Source organism: Alnus glutinosa, chromosome 5 (genome assembly GCF_958979055.1).
Source record: "Alnus glutinosa chromosome 5, dhAlnGlut1.1, whole genome shotgun sequence".
Taxonomy (NCBI): domain Eukaryota; kingdom Viridiplantae; phylum Streptophyta; class Magnoliopsida; order Fagales; family Betulaceae; genus Alnus; species Alnus glutinosa.
In genome coordinates, this window is record NC_084890.1 from 6,153,816 (window position 1) to 6,171,646 (window position 17,831).

The 17,831-nt window shown below is 38.1% G+C and overlaps 2 protein-coding genes across 2 annotated transcripts; both read right to left on the reverse strand.

The window, feature by feature from the left end:
- Positions 1 to 803: 803 nt before the first annotated feature.
- On the reverse strand, positions 804 to 1,921 carry LOC133869479 (uncharacterized). Its single transcript, XM_062306504.1, has one exon. The coding sequence runs from the start codon at positions 1,873 to 1,875 to the stop codon at positions 946 to 948; it is 930 nt and encodes a 309-aa protein (XP_062162488.1). The 5' UTR covers positions 1,876 to 1,921; the 3' UTR covers positions 804 to 945.
- A 10,668-nt stretch (positions 1,922 to 12,589) lies between these two features.
- LOC133869636 (uncharacterized) lies at positions 12,590 to 16,935 on the reverse strand. Its single transcript, XM_062306685.1, has 9 exons — positions 16,743 to 16,935; positions 15,163 to 15,926; positions 14,633 to 14,821; positions 14,417 to 14,525; positions 14,228 to 14,286; positions 13,984 to 14,155; positions 13,824 to 13,891; positions 13,110 to 13,647; positions 12,590 to 12,998 (listed from the first exon to the last, which is right to left on the reverse strand). Exons 1-9 carry the CDS (start codon positions 16,873 to 16,875, stop codon positions 12,901 to 12,903), a joined length of 2,130 nt encoding a protein of 709 aa, XP_062162669.1. The 5' UTR covers positions 16,876 to 16,935; the 3' UTR covers positions 12,590 to 12,900.
- Between the last annotated feature and the right edge of the window lie 896 nt (positions 16,936 to 17,831).

The window sequence follows — 17,831 nt, forward strand, 5'->3', positions numbered from 1 at the left end:
ATCCTTATGGGCCACATCCCAGACCGGCCAATCCAAAGTGGTTCAGCAACTCATATTTTGCCCAAAGGAATGACTCGAGCTGTCTCTTTTTGATTTTTCAATTTTTGTTTACTATTTTTTAAAGTTTGTATTTTAATTTTAGTTTTTATTATTTTTAATTTTTTAATTTTTAATTAGGCATAGGACATGCGTTAGCTTATTGAAAGTGTTGACGTAGACTTTCGTCAATTTTTAAATGAAAAGTTAGATAAAGATACTAAGGGTGCGTTTGGGATTGCGATTTCGTAGACAATAAGTGCGATTTTAAACTAAATCGCAGAACATAGATCGTTTGAGAACTGCGTTTTTAAAAATTGCGATTTGAAAACGCAGGAAATCTACTTTTTCAAATCGCAGATAAGATGGTACTTTTTTGAAAACGCAGAATTTTAAAGGTAAATTCACGATTTTAAAGGCTAAATTGCGATTTTGCCAAACGTTTAACTGTGTTTTTAAAAATCACTTTTTTCAAATCGCACATTTTAAAATCGTTATTTTAAATCGCAATTTTTAAAATCGCAAACTCAAACGGACCCTAACTTTGTTTTTAACCATAAACGATATACTATTTACGGTACGAAATGAACAGAAGCATAAACGAATTTCACCATAGTTTTTAACCCAAAAAAAAAAAAAAAAATAGTTTATTAATCCTTAACTGAACCTAACCTTGAGCCTGCCGCATGTCCATACAAATGTAAACGTCTCATCAATCCTATCCAAAAAACAAAAATGAGGGTAGATTAGTCATTCCAGCCAATCCATTTAAATCTTTGGATTTAGTGCTTAATTATACCTCCACATTGTCTATTACACAACGGTAAACCAGATGTCAAAAGAAAAAAAATCCAAAAACCGAAAGCCCAAAATCCCATTATCTCTAATTGATTCCTTTATTAATCCACATTAACTGAACCTAACCTCACCGGCAAATATCAATTTCTCGCCGGGTAATTCATCGTGTCTCGTCGGAGAAATATCAATCTCAATCAAATTCTCCTCCTCTACATGGAAACCCAGACCTCTCTTGTCGTTCCCATCCAAGGCAATCTCTATCAAACCCTCTCTGTCCTCCTCATTCCACGTGAAGCTCGTGCCCTCCGGCGAGTACCACTTTCCGTCAGCTGGAAAGTCGCCAAGGTCGCCGTCCGACGAGTCTTCCGAGTCCGATTCCGGGTAGTACAATGACAGCGAGGGGTACCTCTCAATACCTACATTCCGGGTCGCTTCCCTCTCAGTCGGGTCCGGACCCATTTCATTCGGATTCGGATCCCCTGTTTCTTCGCCTTCGTACTCTTCGTATATGACCTCCAATGGTGCCCTCACGTCCCATTCCACGAACGAGCCCTCGAAGCACGGCGTCGGGTCGAAACCCGTTTCGGTTTCGTAGTCTGTTTCGGAATGGGACGTGACCCACTTGTAATCTTCATCGAGAAAGTCGGGTTTTCCGGGCTCACGGGAATCGATTTCCTCTGTTTCTTTGTTTCCATTGACTTCGTTTTCCAATCTCTGAATCGCACCGAGTCTGAGTAGAGCGAATAACAGAATCCCAGTTGCGTTGAGTACCGGCGAGAAAACAATTTTCAGGAAAAGGTGTGGGAAATAGAGGAGAATCAGAGCGTAAAGACAGACAACGGTTGAGAAAATAGGGCTCGAGGAGACTGACGACAGTTCATGGGAAAAAGATTTCATGGTTACCGCAATAAAAACCCAATTCAATTCCCATAGAACTTTCTCAGAAAAACATGTTTTCATTAGAAATTTGTGAGTGAGAAATGAAACCCCATTAGAGACACTTCCTAAAGGATTAGAACGGTATGGGACATAAAGAGGCATAAGAAAGAGAGAGACGTTCAGAGGGCCAGTGTGTTGAAAAATGAGGGGGGTGTTTTAGAGGCTTTTGGAGTGCGTGGGTGAGAGGCATGGAATATCAAGAGGGGCAGGAGGGGTGGATGCTGCAATTACCGAGATGACCTTTGTCAGTTTGTCCCACAAAATCTACAAAATAATAATTCTTAAAAGATGTATGCATTTGATCACTGGTTTATCATCTTTTTCTTGTTTTTCAAATTATAATTCGTCATCTTATTTTATGTCTTTTAATTGTCATCTTTTCTTTTGGTGTAAGGATTTTCAGTTGGGCTATTTAGTTAGGCTGGATGGTTCTTCGATTCAAGAACCCACTCCCCCTTGGGATTTCAATTTGTATATGCATGATAAGTACAAGTGTTCAATTAAATTGCTCATTCGAAGTTTCCAACTTTCTCCTTTGGGAAACCGTCTTTATTGAAAACTAGTAGGATTGAGGACCAATCTCCTCGGATTAGTATTTGGTCCTTATCGTCAACTGCAGTGATTTTTGCGACCCCGTAGAAAGTTAATTCTACATTGGATCTAGCTAAAATTTGTTTCTTGATCACTATAGTTGGTATCAAAACAATTTAATAACACAACGTGGCATTGGAGAGCTACAACGTGAAGTAGGAATATGCCTTATACTTTACTTTATGCTCCGCTTGTTTCGGCTTATAATAGTTTTCGTCGTAAAATATTTTTTGAAAAGTTATTTTTTTAAAAAAATGTTTTTCGTCGAAAATATTTTTTGGTGTTTAGCGCGTACAGAAAATCACAAATGTTTTTTTATATTTTCATTCAATCATATTTATTTATAAAAATCAATTTTTATTCGCGACATAAAAATATTAATGTAAAATAATATATAAAAAAAAAAAACTAAAAAACTAAAAAATTATGTTTAACTAAGATATACACATTGACTAACAATAATCATATATTTTACAAATTTGGATTATTTTAAAAAAATTATTTTTAAAGTGGCCGGAATCTAGCCAGATTTCGGCCGTTTTGGTAAGATTGGCTAAAATCTGGCACAGTATCGTTGAAATCCGGCGATAGTGGCCGGATGTGGCCAGATTCTGGCAGAATTTCCAAATTTCGGCACCGGCCGGATTTCGACCAGTATTAGAATCTAGCTTGTCAGAATCCGGCGATGGTTGCAGGATTTCGGCAATGGTCGATTGTTTGAGCGTGAAGGTCGATTGCGTTGTTTAAAAGAGAGTCGACTGCGTCTGTTGTCCGAGGAAAATGATTTACGCTTTTAAAAAGCGTAGATCATTTCTTGAAATTTACTAAATATTTTTTGTTAAACGGAAATCATTTTTTGGTTGACTATTATTTCCAAACTCACCAAACACCAGAAAATGCCGAAATTATTTTTCAGAAACTATTTTACTGCGAAACAAACGGTGCATTAATTTCAAAATAAGTTCAATGAGTATTCGTGTATGAATTAGGTTGAACTTTTCAAACATCTAACATTGGCATTCAATTATTCCTTCAATTCTAAAATAAATAAAAGTTTATAAATAATATACATTTCAATGAAATGAAATAAACATAATATGTTTTCTAAAATGTCTTTAGATGAGCAAAGCAAGGTGAGATCATATTTGGAAAAAGTGGATTCCCATTTGGAAAAAATAAAGATTCAAAAGGGATAATATTAGAAGTTAATTAAATGCAAATATTTTAAGAAAATTCGTCTTTTAATGAATGAAAACCCTCATATATTTTATGACAATCCAAAACAAAAAAACAAAAAACCCATATGTACTACGTTTGTGTCGTGCAAATTTGATGACCTAAAACCAACCTTTTTGATGATATAATGAGGGAGAAGTTGAAATTTGGTATTGGGGCTACTCCTAGGTTCCAAATTGTACTGTGTCATGAGGTCGACCACAAAAGGGTCAACTACCTTATTTTGAAGGATTTGATTTAGGTGTTGTAAAAAATTTACCACACATGTGCTTAGATTACATTACATTCATATACTTCCTAGCTATGGTTTTATTTTTCAACCGATCGACCATGTAAATTTTTCAACAAGTCCTCTATAAAAAGTTAAACTTATACCGTTAATAAAATGTCTAGTATATCTCAATCAAATTAAAGGTGCTATACTTTAGTACAACAACTAATGCAAAATGATTACCAATGTGATTGGACATGTTCTGATATTATTTATAATGATTCATAAAAAGCGTTAATCATATGCTCTATTACTCCAAAAAAAAACTTATCAAATTGTCTGTATATGTTAAAACTTAGAGATAGAAAACGAAGAAAGTAACCAAATAAAGAAAAACTTTGTACAAATTGTTTATTTTTCTTGATGTTTGAAATCACATGGTGGGGTATTTATACAAGAAAATTGGGAAACATAGTCTCGTGGGTATTAACTGTAATTATTCTATACATGGAAGTCATAGCTATAATTCATGGCTGGAGTTTTCTTTCTCAGTCGATTTGTGGTATATAGGTGAGTGAACGTCTTTCCTTCTTTGCTCAGATTTTCTTCCTTAACATCGATCATAAAATTAACTCAATCTTACCTAGTAAGAAAATAATGTAGGACTTAACAATAACCCCTATAGATACTGTTGGGGATAAATCCCACTCAACCCGATCCAAAGAGAAGATTCAAAAGTCAAATAGGTCCAAACAGATAAGAATAATGATCATATCAGAGGTCTAAGAAGATATCAGATCAGAAGTCTAAGAAGATGTCAGATCAGAAGTCTAAGAAGATATCAGATTGGAAGTCTAAGAAGATATCCAATTAGAAGTCTAGTAAAGGATTGAAGTCCAATTAGAACTCGGACATCAGTTCTAGATCAACAAGGAGCAGGAGTCCTAATCCAGGTTTGACTCCACCTCTATGCCTATAAATAGGCCCATACCCCAGGTATAAACTAAGACTCAATTTTATGCATAAAACATTATTTTCTCACATAAGCTAACTTAGGCATCGGAGCGGGACCCCCGGAAGGGTCCCTAGGTTTTGTTGTTTTGCAGAGTTATTGAGAAGCGTGAAGAACATCAAAAGAACGTGCAGATTCACACCATACCGGAAACTGTACCAACAGTTTGGCGCCGTCTGTGGGAAACGATTATTCGTTCCTCATAAAAGAAAAAGAAGATCCAGCATGGTGATGAACACACGTTCCGGAAGCCAGACCAATCGACAGCCCGTGGCCCCACAGGAACCGGCTATTCAGAATAATTTGCAGCCTCCACCGAACCCTCCCCCGGGGGGTGGAGATCAAGATCGCATAGCAGCGTTGGAAGCCCAGATTGAAGACTTAAATGCAGAATTGTTACGCATGAGGACGAGACAGCCCAATCCCGAGATGAACAGGGATGAGCGTGAGGAAGAAGATCACAATAGCAACATTAATCCTCGGAGGGAGGATGACCGTCAAGGAGATCTGAGCAGAATTATTGCCGAGCTGGAGAGAAGGTGCACGGACATGGAGATGGAAAGAAAGGACAAAGGCAGATCCGTAATGGTGGACAAGCTCCTAATGGGTACAGACTCACCCTTCACCAGACGGGTGGCAGGCTATCAGCTTCCCGATAAGTTTAAGGTACCCCAAATTCTAAGTTATGCAGGAGACAGAGATCCCTTGGATCACCTAGAGAATTTCAAAGCTCATCTAGACCTTCATGGGACACCCGATGAAGTAGCATGTCGGGCCTTCCCTCTTACTCTTTCGGGGAATGCCCGAGACTGGTTCAGGAAGCTGCCCCCGAATTCTGTTGATCAGTTCAAGGAATTGTCCAAGATATTCCTAACAGAGTTCTTGGCTTTCCGGACAAGGAAGAAGCCTTCGGGATATTTGCTATCATTGCACCAGCAGGGCAATGAGAGTCTTAAGGAGTTTATGGCTCGGTTCAACCGAGAGAAGGCTACGGTCGAAGATCCGACCGAGGATATGATTTTTGCTGCCATTTATCAGGGAATTTCACCCGAGGAGCCTTTGATGAAGAAGTTGATCCGGAAGCAACCGAGTACCTTGCAGGGCCTCATGGATAAGGTAGAAGAATTCATCAATCAGGAAGAGACGCTGAAGTCTATGGCCAGTTCTAGACTACCCCGAGAGACAGCCCCAGAAAAGAAAAGGAAAGAACTCAAGAAAGCTGATTGGGAAGAGCAGAGGCAGGTAAAGAAGTTCAAAGATTACAACTTTACACCTCTCAATGCCGAGATATCAGAAGTCCTCATGGAGATCAAGAGAGATCCGGCGTTTCGGGAACCGCAAAAGATACCAGGTAATCCTCCTTATAGGAATGCAGGGAAGTATTGTGATTTCCATAAACAAGCAGGTCATTACACCGAGGGGTGCGTAACCCTAAGGTTGTTAATAGAAGAATTCATAAAGAATGGCAAGTTGGTTCGGTTCTTGGGAGAGCGACGGAACCATCAAGGAAATAACAGGCCTCGGAATCATCAGGACTATCAGCCCCGAGATCAACAGCCACGGGATTACTATCCCCGAGACCGTCCTCAGCTAGACGAAAGGCATCAAGAGAATGCTCCCCGAGATGACATAGAAAGAAGAGAGGACCGAAGAAGCAGAAGCCCACAGCATAGAGAGCCGAGGCAACAACAGTATCTGCCCGTGATCCCATAAAAAGGACTCTCGGGAATTTCAGGCTTGCTTTTATTTTTTATTATTTATATTTGCAAAGAACTAGACTTTTATTTTTAATTCAGACTAGACAGAAAATTCCCCAGATTTTGGGAATAAGTATTTTCAGAATAAATGAATAAAGCTGACTTAAGCATCGGAGTGTTCCCGGTCTAGGGACCAGGAACCCGTTGATGTTGTTTCTTTTGCAGGCAAAAACTCTCGGATCAGTCCTAGCCGAGAGTCTCGGATCAGTCCTAGCCGAGATCAAGAAGAAAGGGGGGTCGTCTCGGATCAGTCCTAGCCGAGATCAAGAAGAAAAACTTCTCGGATCAGTCCTAGCCGAGAAGGAGCCTCTCGGATCAGTCCTAGCCGAGAGCAAGAACAACTTCTCGGATCAGTCCTAGCCGAGAAGGAGCCTCTCGGATCAGTCCTAGCCGAGAGCAAGAAAAACTTCTCGGATCAGTCCTAGCCGAGAAGGAGCCTCTCGGATCAGTCCTAGCCGAGAGCAAGAAAAAACTTCTCGGATCAGTCCTAGCCGAGAAGGAGAGTCTCGGATCAGTCCTAGCCGAGAGAAAGGAGCATCTCGGATCAGTCCTAGCCGAGAGCAAGAAGAAACTTCTCGGGGGGTCGGATTTAACCCGCGGCTTTTGCAGGTTTTTCAAGATACAGGGAGAAAACCCTAAGGAAAAACAAGAAGGTAATTGGGGGGTAAGATTTAACCCTCGGGTTTTGCAGGTTAGCAGGTTTTCAGAAGGAGACAAAGATCGGGTTTCCTTAGACATGGAATTCCCATTATTCAAGCAAGCTTCGGATAAGGGAATTGGGGGGTAACTGTTGGGGATAAATCCCACTCAACCCGATCCAAAGAGAAGATTCAAAAGTCAAATAGGTCCAAACAGATAAGAATAATGATCATATCAGAGGTCTAAGAAGATATCAGATCAGAAGTCTAAGAAGATGTCAGATCAGAAGTCTAAGAAGATATCAAATTGGAAGTCTAAGAAGATATCCAATTAGAAGTCTAGTAAAGGATTGAAGTCCAATTAGAACTCGGACAGCAGTTCTAGATCAACAAGGAGCAGGAGTCCTAATCCAGGTTTGACTCCACCTCTATGCCTATAAATAGGCCCATACCCCAGGTATAAACTAAGACTCAATTTTATGCATAAAACATTATTTTCTCACATAAGCTAACTTAGGCATCGGAGCGGGACCCCCGGAAGGGTCCCTAGGTTTTGTTGTTTTGCAGAGTTATTGAGAAACGTGAAGAACATCAAAAGAACGTGCAGATTCACACCATACCGGAAACTGTACCAACAGTTACCTTTATAATCATATCCCCTCAGAACTCAGTATGAGCAAATCACCTGCTCAATATAAGACTTAACTTTTTGGGTGTCATCTCATGATCTAGCTAGTGCATCAGAGAGGAACCTTGCTGGCACTCAATGTGATTGTTATGACCAAATTATTCACTTTTCAATTGGAATCACTTTCTATACGAAGAGAGTGTACAATTCAATGTCGTAAGCTTTAAAAAACAGTGATGTCCTTTTCTTTATGTGTACTCAAAGGCCTTAAGAAACTAAGAAGGTTTCCCTGTCGGCTGTTCCTGTCAAAGCACATAATATATGCCATGCAGAAGGGTTCTAGTTGTAATGCAGTAACTTAGGTTGAAGGTCTAAACAATGTTAGAGAGGGTGATTATATATATATATTAATTAGTTCCGTGGGCATAATCGGTGTTAATTATCAACTTTGTTAGAATTGTATCTCCATTTCTCTCATTCACTTTAGCATAAAGGTCGTTTGCATGGGTCATCTTTCTTTTCATTAGTCACAGGCATCAATCTGCCTTTTCAGTGAAATGTAACGTGGGGACTTTGTTGAATTTGAAAGGCTTTCTGAAAATCTTTGCGAATCCCCTCATGTTTTCAGTAGACTAAACGTAATCGAAGCAATCATTTACTTAGAACCAAAAGTTTTCTGATTATTCGCACGCTCAATCTTATAAACTATACAATGTTAATATAGACTTTTGGACGGCCGAACCGGCAATGGATTATCTGCAAAATAAAGAAAAGGCTATCGGGGTGGCGCTGGGCCGATGGAGGGGCCGGCGGAAAACCTCTGATACTTAAGTCAGCAAAGCTCTTTTTATAAGAAAAAGCTAAAAAGAGAGTTTAAGAGAAAAAGTCTGTCATTTCGTACATGGGGTGGGAGGAGGGGCTCCTTACCCAATATGATATATATAGCATTGGTACCAATGAGATGTGATTTACCACGTTGATAGTATGAATGGCCATTAATTTGGGGATTGATGAGGTTGTGTAGTTTCATGTGGAAAAGATCTTTTGTGATCTAATAGCTTGATTACTCAATTTCCATGTAAATACTGCTAGCTAGGGCGATTATTTAACGTGTCACCGACATATATCTTTAGGGATTAGATAAAGTGAAAATTGTTATGTCATCATTCCCGAGAGTAAATGTTGTTTATTTTTTTAACATAGTTGAGCTCAAACCCATATGTTTAAGGTTTTGGGTTAAGTGGTATCCCAACATGTTAATGTACATTTTGGTGTCATTGAAAGACTTTCCAAAGTCTCGGTCTCCCTAATACAATTCAATCTTCATCTTCAGTTTATTTTCTATCCAGCATATATATTAAGAATTCCTTGGTTGCATTAAAGTGTTATGATAAGATTCCTAAGAATAAAATAAAGTTGAAACAAATACTTAAGACAGGCGGCTTGTACAATTAATTAGCAGTACTGGAGCATTATTAACAAGTCATTGGATAATTAAGCACTTTATTTGGGAATTTTAGGAGCTATTCCTTAAGCTGTTCAGCACATGACTAGTGCATGCAAATGTTTACACATGGACCACATCAATATATATGTTGGCAGGCCAACATAGGTGGTACTGTCACTTTGATGTTGAAATCACTTCCATTATTCATCAAGACCAATATTTGTGAAGCATTGCTGGTCCATGTGGGCTTTTGGTGGGCAAGTTAATTGACAAATTAAGGTGAGAATGGAGGGGCATTAATTAATTGGGGCATGCCATACCAGTTCCCGGCCCCCTCCTATTGCAAGCCTAGCTTGTTCCAATAAGAAACAATATCATTATCTCATTCGGGTACTAATCTTTCGATCTAAGTGTTTTATATGGTTCAAGTATAATCTTAATCTTATGTATATAAGTTTTTAGATACTATTCCTTTTTAAGCCGGTTTTTAAAGCTAAAGCTCTACCCAACGTCAGAGCATGAGATCGAATAGATTGCAATTTTGTGGCTGAATCTCGAAAGGAGTAATGTATAGGCTGAATTAAAATATCTTGAAACAATATCGGGTTTACCATATGCTGTCTATGGTCCAAAAATGATGTGAGCTATGAATCGAAAAAAGCCTAACATATGATATGACGTTTTATTATGCTCACCATTCACTTGCCCTGAAAAGTTATGGCGCGGGTGCCCCGGGAAGGCATTTTGAAAAGGTAATCAATTATAAAGAGCTGAGCTAAAAGAAATATCTTTTTCAGTTCTCGAACTTCCGGGTTGGTTTGGTATATATTGATATAAGAGCAGTAGACTCTCTCTCTCTCTCTCTCTCTCTCTCTCTCTCTCTGCCATAATAATTTGAAACTTTGGGTGGTCTACCACTAAATCCTAGCTTCACTTTCAAGTAAATTATGCAGAGTTATGATTGGATAGGAAAGAACAATGAATTCAACCGTAGGGACCTCCATAAGCTTTTAAACGTACGTGTATGGGCTAAAGCAGAGAACCATTTTATCCTGATAAGATTATCATATTTTTATTTGGCTCCCAAAAAACAGAAAAAAGAGATAGAGAGAAAGCATTAATTACACTTCTTTTGCGTACGTTACCATCCTTCATATTAGTGACTATAAATTGTTTGTAATTCTTTAATTTGTTTGATGCAGAATATATATATATATATATAACTGCTTCTTGAAAGGAAGCGATTCTTTAGAGACAGCGTTTGATAGACATTGTTGCCTTGTTGGGTGTGGCAGACAGAGAATGTAGGCGATCAGTTCAGTGTTCAAAGCCATAAAATGTTAAAAATGGTGATGAAGAACATAACTTTACGGGAGGCCGATCACATGGGTTTGGGCCCCTTGGATGCCAAATACATTGGGTTAGCTTACAAGTTACAACTTCTTCCAGCACATAGACAATTGCATTAGGTATAAGCCAAGCCAATTGGGTTCAAAGCTTCATTTGCTTGAGAAGACAAAGGTTGCAAAACTTTCAGAAAAATGCACCCAATTTTCTCCACCACTGTCCAAGCAAATATAAGCCCAAATTTTATAAGTGTTTCTATAAGTATTTTGAAAAGTGTTTTGATTTGAAGAGAGTTTTTAATGTGATGGAAATCGATTGCGAAGTGTTTTCAATGGGTCTAAAGTTGAAAAGTTTGATAAACCTTTTAGTGTTTAGTGTTTTCAAAGAACAAAACTTATTTTGATAAATCATATTCATTTTTTTTTTCAGGTGTAGAGGTTAATTAGCTTATTTCTCATAAAATAAAATAAAATAAAGAGATCTTCGCATAACCACCCCAACAAAGGAGAAATGGTGGCTTCACAAAAATCTATACTACACGGCCACCTCGAATTTATTTAAATGACCGTGCAGCTTTCTCATTAATTTCTTCTATTGAGGTTGTTGTGTGTCCACCTATATATATATATATATATTTTTTTTTATTTTTTGTGAGTAACAAGTCACTTCTACTTCTAGGCCTAAAAAAATAAGTAAATATTAATTTTTCTGAAAATATTATTATAAGAAAGTGCTAAAGGAAAAAAGAATTTTCAAAAAACTCTTGATAAACATAGCTCTAAATGAGCAACTGCTGTCAAATGTCGGCTGCCAGTTGGCGCATGCTATCATCTACTATAACTAACCAACATGACGTGGCTAGAAAGCTAGCTTCATTCAATCACTTCGCCTGAACCAATCTTGATCATTCATAGGCGTGATTTACACAATACCAAAAAGAAAAAGTTTTTTCTTTTTGCTTGGACACAAAACTTTTGCCCGGGAGATCTCACTGGGTTGAGGTTAGGGCAGCTTTACTTGCCGTTTAATAAAAAGCTATGAAAGAGGGTTTAAACAATATATATTATTATTCAAAGCCATTCGCAAAATGTTATCCATGCCTTCCGTGGCTTCCATCAACTCTATTGACAACTGGACCTTTTCATATCAGTAGTTAGCCAGCTTTTGAATTTTTTGTTTTTGGTTCGAAAAGTTCATGGCAATGTCAATGCGCATGATCTTGCTAGTGAGCATTCTCATTTGATCTCTTCCTCGGTTATCCCAATTAGTGATTTGAATTTCCTTAAGCTTCTTTTTCCTTGTTTTGTTCCTTTATAGTTGGTTTTTCTCTCCTGGTTTGTTTGTGTTGTTCGTTACGGAAAAAGAAACAAGAAGAAAGAGAGGTAATGTTAATTTGTTATTGCATTTTCCGGGATACTTTTTGAAAAGGGGTTTTTTTTTTTTTTTTTTTTTTTTGGAAAAAGAAATATGTGTTTTTAGGGGACGCTTTTTCTGGTTGGTTTGAAAACTTGTTATGATACAACATAAATGTGAAAATTCAGTGTTTTTAAGAGAGTTTTGGGTTTTAAGTTATTTGTTAATGTTTTCTTGATTTTTTTAAAAAAAAGGTCTTTGTTTTTGCACTATATACTGTTCACGGATACGATGTCACATTCTCAAGAGGATTAATGGACATTTTTGTTCATAGCAACCAAGTGAAAGAAACTCGGACCGAACAAAACCTCAAGCCCGAGTAAGTAGCAAATTGAACCTCCAACCTATTAATCCAACCTAATGCCATTTGATATACATCACTTTTATCACACCTTGCTAACGTGACTACCAATTAATTCTTGATTATTATTTTTTTGAAACAATGGTTGATCAAAAACTGATTGACAATATCACATCAGTAAAGTGAGATAAACGTGTCGTGTATAGCATTTCTCAAACATAAATAACGCAGCAAATCAGAGAACGGGAACAAGAAACCCAAAAGTAACCATCACTCCCAGGATTTCAAAATGGTTCCTCGTTTAGAACTTATAATGCTATACATCCGAAAGATAAGAAAGGGACCACCAAAAAAAAGGTCATCCTAGCATTATCATGTACAACCTTTTCAAAAAGGCAAGCCTTCAGTTGCAATCGTATCATGTACCCCCTAGTTAAGATTCGGCAATTCCACAAACTGAAATATCAACTTAATCACCTTTAACGGATGGTCCAAAACTTCAAGGAACAGCCAGCAAATCTGTACAGAAGTTAGTAGTAGTATCATTCATGGACGGGGAGGGGCATATCCTCCATAATACTGCATATGGCTGGGAAGATTTCCACATGGAGGAGGTCTTGGAATCGGAGTTCCATAAGGTGAACCTGAAAGGCAGAACAATAATGTGGCTGATAGTTAAAACATTACTAGCATGGTTAAATATTAATTACTAGCAAATTGCCTCCAACAACAATATAATTAATTAAAGTACCTACCAAATGCAAACGCTTGAGGCGTGGACAAATATGTGGGGGGTCTTGGGCCCTGAAGATCAGCGCCAGGACCTCTCATGTCCTTAAAGTACCTACCAAATGTGAACGCTTGAGTGCTGAATGGCATTGTACTTGCACTTCCAACTGGAGAGGGTTCAACCATGCTACTACTGTATGGGTAAGAAGCGTCACCAAGAATGTTATTCATGGCTTCAGTGTTAGGTCTGCCGTAGGGGCCACTCGCTCCAAAACCGCAGTAAGGGGCAGCACCACCACTAGGAATGCCACCATAACTCGAGTAAACAGTATCATCTCTAGGAAAAGAATTCTCGTAGCTTGAATAAGTTTTGGGAGGGGCAGCTACCCAAGATACAGCAGGATATTGATTGCCATGATATGCTTCAGCATCTGATCCTCTGCTTCCATGTAGTCCAGCCCTCTCATATGCTGAATTCACAGCAGGATATTGATTGCCTTGATATGCTTCAGCATCTGATCCTCTGCTTCCATGTAGTCCAGCCCTCTCATATGCTGAATTCACCTATTAATTTAAGCAGATTCGTTAAGTCACTTACCCAAGATAGGTTATAAAAAACTTAGAAATGGCAAAACAATTAGAACTTTAACTAGCCAATAGGAACCTCCAGTCCGCTGATAAATCATTTTTTATGGACCATTGCTCAAAACTCAGAGGATGAACGAAACACTTCAACTTACTTGGTTGGGACCTTGATAATTACATGGACTGGGTGGCGAATAAGAGCTTCGCCAATGTCCTCCAGCGACTGAAGTGTGAAACATTGTCAGTATCATCTCCACATAATATAAAAAAGAGTCGGATCTTAATTTCAAACTCAGATAAGGTGAGAGAAAAAACCTGCTGAAGCTCCCTGATTTTGGGGTGAAAACCCAGTAAATGACTGGACAGGACTTTTCCCAGAATAAGTTGAAGAGTTATTTGAGTTCAAATTGGATGCAGATGCAAGAGCATGCTTCATCTCATCCAAATGTCTCTGAGACTCTGCTCGATTGAGTTCTGCAAAGATAACCTTAAGGATTCCAAAGCATTAGCAATATTACAATGAACAGAAACATAAGGATCCAAGTTGGTAGATAATTACCTGATCAAAATACTCATCCGTTCCAGGCATATCCTTGCTCTTGGGCAAAACAAAATTAGCTGCCAAACACATCATTCAGAAGAAAATAAATTAACAAATCATGAGGAGGGAAAGAAACAACAAATGGGGGAAACAAAGTGGAGCAATATAACTATTTAAAGATGTGAGCAAGCTAATGTTGTAAGATACCTAACATTTCATTTACTGCATCAGCTGGTACCTCCTTTCCCATTTCTTTGAATCTCTTAGCAGAACGAACCTTCAGCTCTTCTGGCCTCGGAAACACCACTACAGCAATCTGAAAAAATAAAAGTAACTAAGGCATTCATAAAGATGAAATGAACATTATGAGTCCTCCCGTTAAAAAACCTTCCAACAAAAAATTTATCAAGGATTGGTAGTTACCTTCCGAAAGAATGCAAATGGTTTCAGTTTACGTTTACGTGCATTCTTGTAAACATTTGTCTGATCAATTATGTAGTTGTGAGGTCTATTGGCCGCCCGCGATAAAAGGGTATTAAAAATCCCAGTTGCCTTATCCATTAGACGATCAAATCGTTCACCATAATTGTGCTTACGCTGTAACCCCGGAACCTGTACAAAGATTCGCCTTTATTAGGCAAAAAGTTAAGAGAATATTTAGCAGCAAAATTAACAGCACTATCAGTGTATCTAGCTGGAGCCCTTGGAAAGGCAAGAACAAAACCATTAAAAAAAAAAGGGAACAAAACATAACCCTTCATTTTATTCAGAACTAGGTTTGTCCCAATCAAAACTAGCCAGATCCACAGGAAAGGCCAAAAAAGAAAAAGAAAAGAGGAACAAAACATAAACCTTTATTTTATACAGGACTAGGTTTCTTTCAAGCAAGACTAGAAGGGCCATTGAAAAGTCAAAAAGAAAAGGAAAAAAAATAAAAGGAATAAAACATAAACCTTCATTTGATCCAGAGCTAGGTTTGTCCCAAGCAAAACGTAACGCTTCTCAGGATGCTCCTTCATCCATTTTTCTGCCCAAGTACTCTTGCCTGACGCAGGCAATCCAACCATCATCATCAATTCACAATCCCCTGGCTTAGGAATAGAGGGGCCCATTATTGCACTTCCATCTTCAACAGCAGAAGCCCAAGGCTTATAATCTTCTTCAGGAACAAGTCCCTCTTCAACACTAAATTGCAACTCGACCACAACATTTTTCAACAAAACATGGGGATAGAGGGCCGATTCCCATTGTAATTTTCTCGTTGGAGAGTCCACCACTCCCAGACCACTAGGACCAGCGTCAATTTTCTTTGCAATACCCAACCATTTACCATTCTTGGAGAAACCAATCGAAGCCAACGGTTTATCTTCAAGATTAACAGCACAGACAATTGTATCACCAATCCCGAACATTTCACCGTAATCCAAAAATTTGCCCGCACTTGAAAATTTTCCAGTGCCCCCAAACCCAAAGCTGTGTTGAGTTTCCCCCAGGTTCCCCACATTGTCATCCCCTCTAGAAATGCCTAAACGGCAAACATGCTGCTGGTCAGGGGCAGTGTCCTCCATATCAACTGGCTGCATTGAAATTATTTTGCAACCAAAACAGTATTTCCCTCGTGTTATTCCAACATTGGCCCGAGCACCAGACCAGCAATAAGCAAACCCCTGCTCATGAAGTGCAGATCCTTGAAGACCATTGCCTTCAATATTGAAATCTGGAGAAAGGGTAGCAATTCACATCAGCATTCAGACAAAAATAACTAAAACTGACTTTGGAACTGTTCTACACACAATTGAACAATTTAGATATTTAGGTGGAGTCCATTTTGGTGTGGAAGCAATAAAAGGCTAAAAAATGCATCCCCATCTTGTCCCTTCCTTTGATACTTCTTGATTTTTTTTGTCACTTCAGGAGAACAACAAGATTGAGTCAAAGTTTCACTACATTGCAAACTCATGCAAGTTAACTGGAAAGAACAATACCCATATAAAAGTGGCCCTTCACATCCAAGCAAAGAACAATAATGCACACCAGAAATTATTCTTTGCTCTTTGGCTCCTAATCTTTTCTCATTCTATAACATCTTGCTCCTTTTAGAACATAGTGAGAAATATCTATGCCACACAATAATCAACATTCTCCGATCTAATTCTGGACGCTCCTGGACCAATCCTCATTTATTGTAGTAACATACCTATCACTAACTTTCATATCTTTCTCACTTTTTTTCTTGTCTAATCGTTTAAATTTAATTGTATCATACATCATAAATCATTAACATGTACCAATGTACTAATCTTTTCAAGATTATTCCTAGAAACTTTTATATAATAAGAATTTTAAAATTCCTTAATTTCTAGATTCCTAAACCCTATTTAGAAAACATATACGAATTTTTTTTTTAGCGAATTCTGCCAAAAGATATGGAAACTTGAGAGAATTACACCTATAGAACAAAATTAAATTTTAATGATAAACCCTAAAGAAAGAAATGGAAAAAAATAAAAATAAAATTACGAGCAGCAAATACCTAAGTTGCAGTCGGCAGGGTTGAGCACCACGCGCTCTGCGGGCTTTGATTCCGGAGCCTCATCGTCAACCTTTGCCTTCTTCGCCACCAGTTCGCGTTGTTCGGAACGTTCGTGTTTTGTTGTCGACGCCATTTGAAGATCTAGGAGAGTGAGAGTGAGAGAGAGAGAGAGAGAGAGAGAGATGAGCGCGAAATAAACGATCCTGGGAGAGGGATGTTGGGCAGTATATATAGCGTCAAGGGAATAAAGTGTCGCCGTTTGATCAATCTCTGCCGAACCGACTTAAGGGTAGCAGAAGTTGACTATGAATATGAAAATGGTAAAGAAATCTTTTTTCATGGTTTGAATTTAAAAAAGATACATGTATAACTGTAATTTAGGAGTTTATAGCCGGTTGCGATTGTGGTTGCGGTTATTCCTTTCTAACCACAATCGCAACCAGTTTAAACAGTTATTCATTTTTAGATAATCGAAACTAAAATTGCTAAGGGTGCGTTTAGAATTGCGATTTCGTAGATAAAAAATGAGATTTTAAACCGAAACGCAGAAAATAAACCGTTTGGAAATTGCGTTTTTAAAAAATTGCGATTTGAAAACGCAGAAAAGTACTTATTCAAATCGTAGTCAATGTGGTGCTTTTTTGAAAACGCAGTATTTTAAAAGGCTAACATGCGATTTTAAAGGCCAAACTGCGATTTTGCCAAACGCTTAATTACGTTTTTAAAAATCACTTTTTAAAATCGCAATTTTTGAAATCGCAAACCCAAACGGACCCTAAGTCGGTTAACGGTTAACCGCAACAAATAGTTTTTTTTTTTTGAACAAAAAAGATCTTCATTCCATAGTAACTTAAGAAAAAAAAAAAAAAAATAGTGATCCCAACAAAGGGGATCTAGGGACAATTCTGTTCCCTAAAAACAATATCACTAAGGTTCGTTTGGGTTTGCGATTTCAAAAAGTGCGATTTAAAATCACGATTTTAAAATGTGCGATTTGAAAAAATTGATTTTTAAAAATGCAGTTAAGCGTTTGGCAAAATCGCAGTTTAGCATTTAAAATCGCAAATTAGCCTTTAAAATTCTGCGTTT

Bases quoted from the DNA above. Each gene is read 5' to 3' on its own strand.
- LOC133869479 (XM_062306504.1), bottom strand. From the start codon at position 1,875: ATGCCTCTTTATGTCCCATACCGTTCTAATCCTTTAGGAAGTGTCTCT.
- LOC133869636 (XM_062306685.1), bottom strand. From the start codon at position 16,875: ATGGCGTCGACAACAAAACACGAACGTTCCGAACAACGCGAACTGGTG. The intron at 14,156-14,227 runs GTAATTATCTAC...GGAATCCTTAAG, and splicing joins CGGATGAGTATTTTGATCAG to GTTATCTTTGCAGAACTCAA. The intron at 12,999-13,109 runs GTAGGTACTTTA...TCTGCCTTTCAG, and splicing joins GCCTCAAGCGTTTGCATTTG to GTTCACCTTATGGAACTCCG.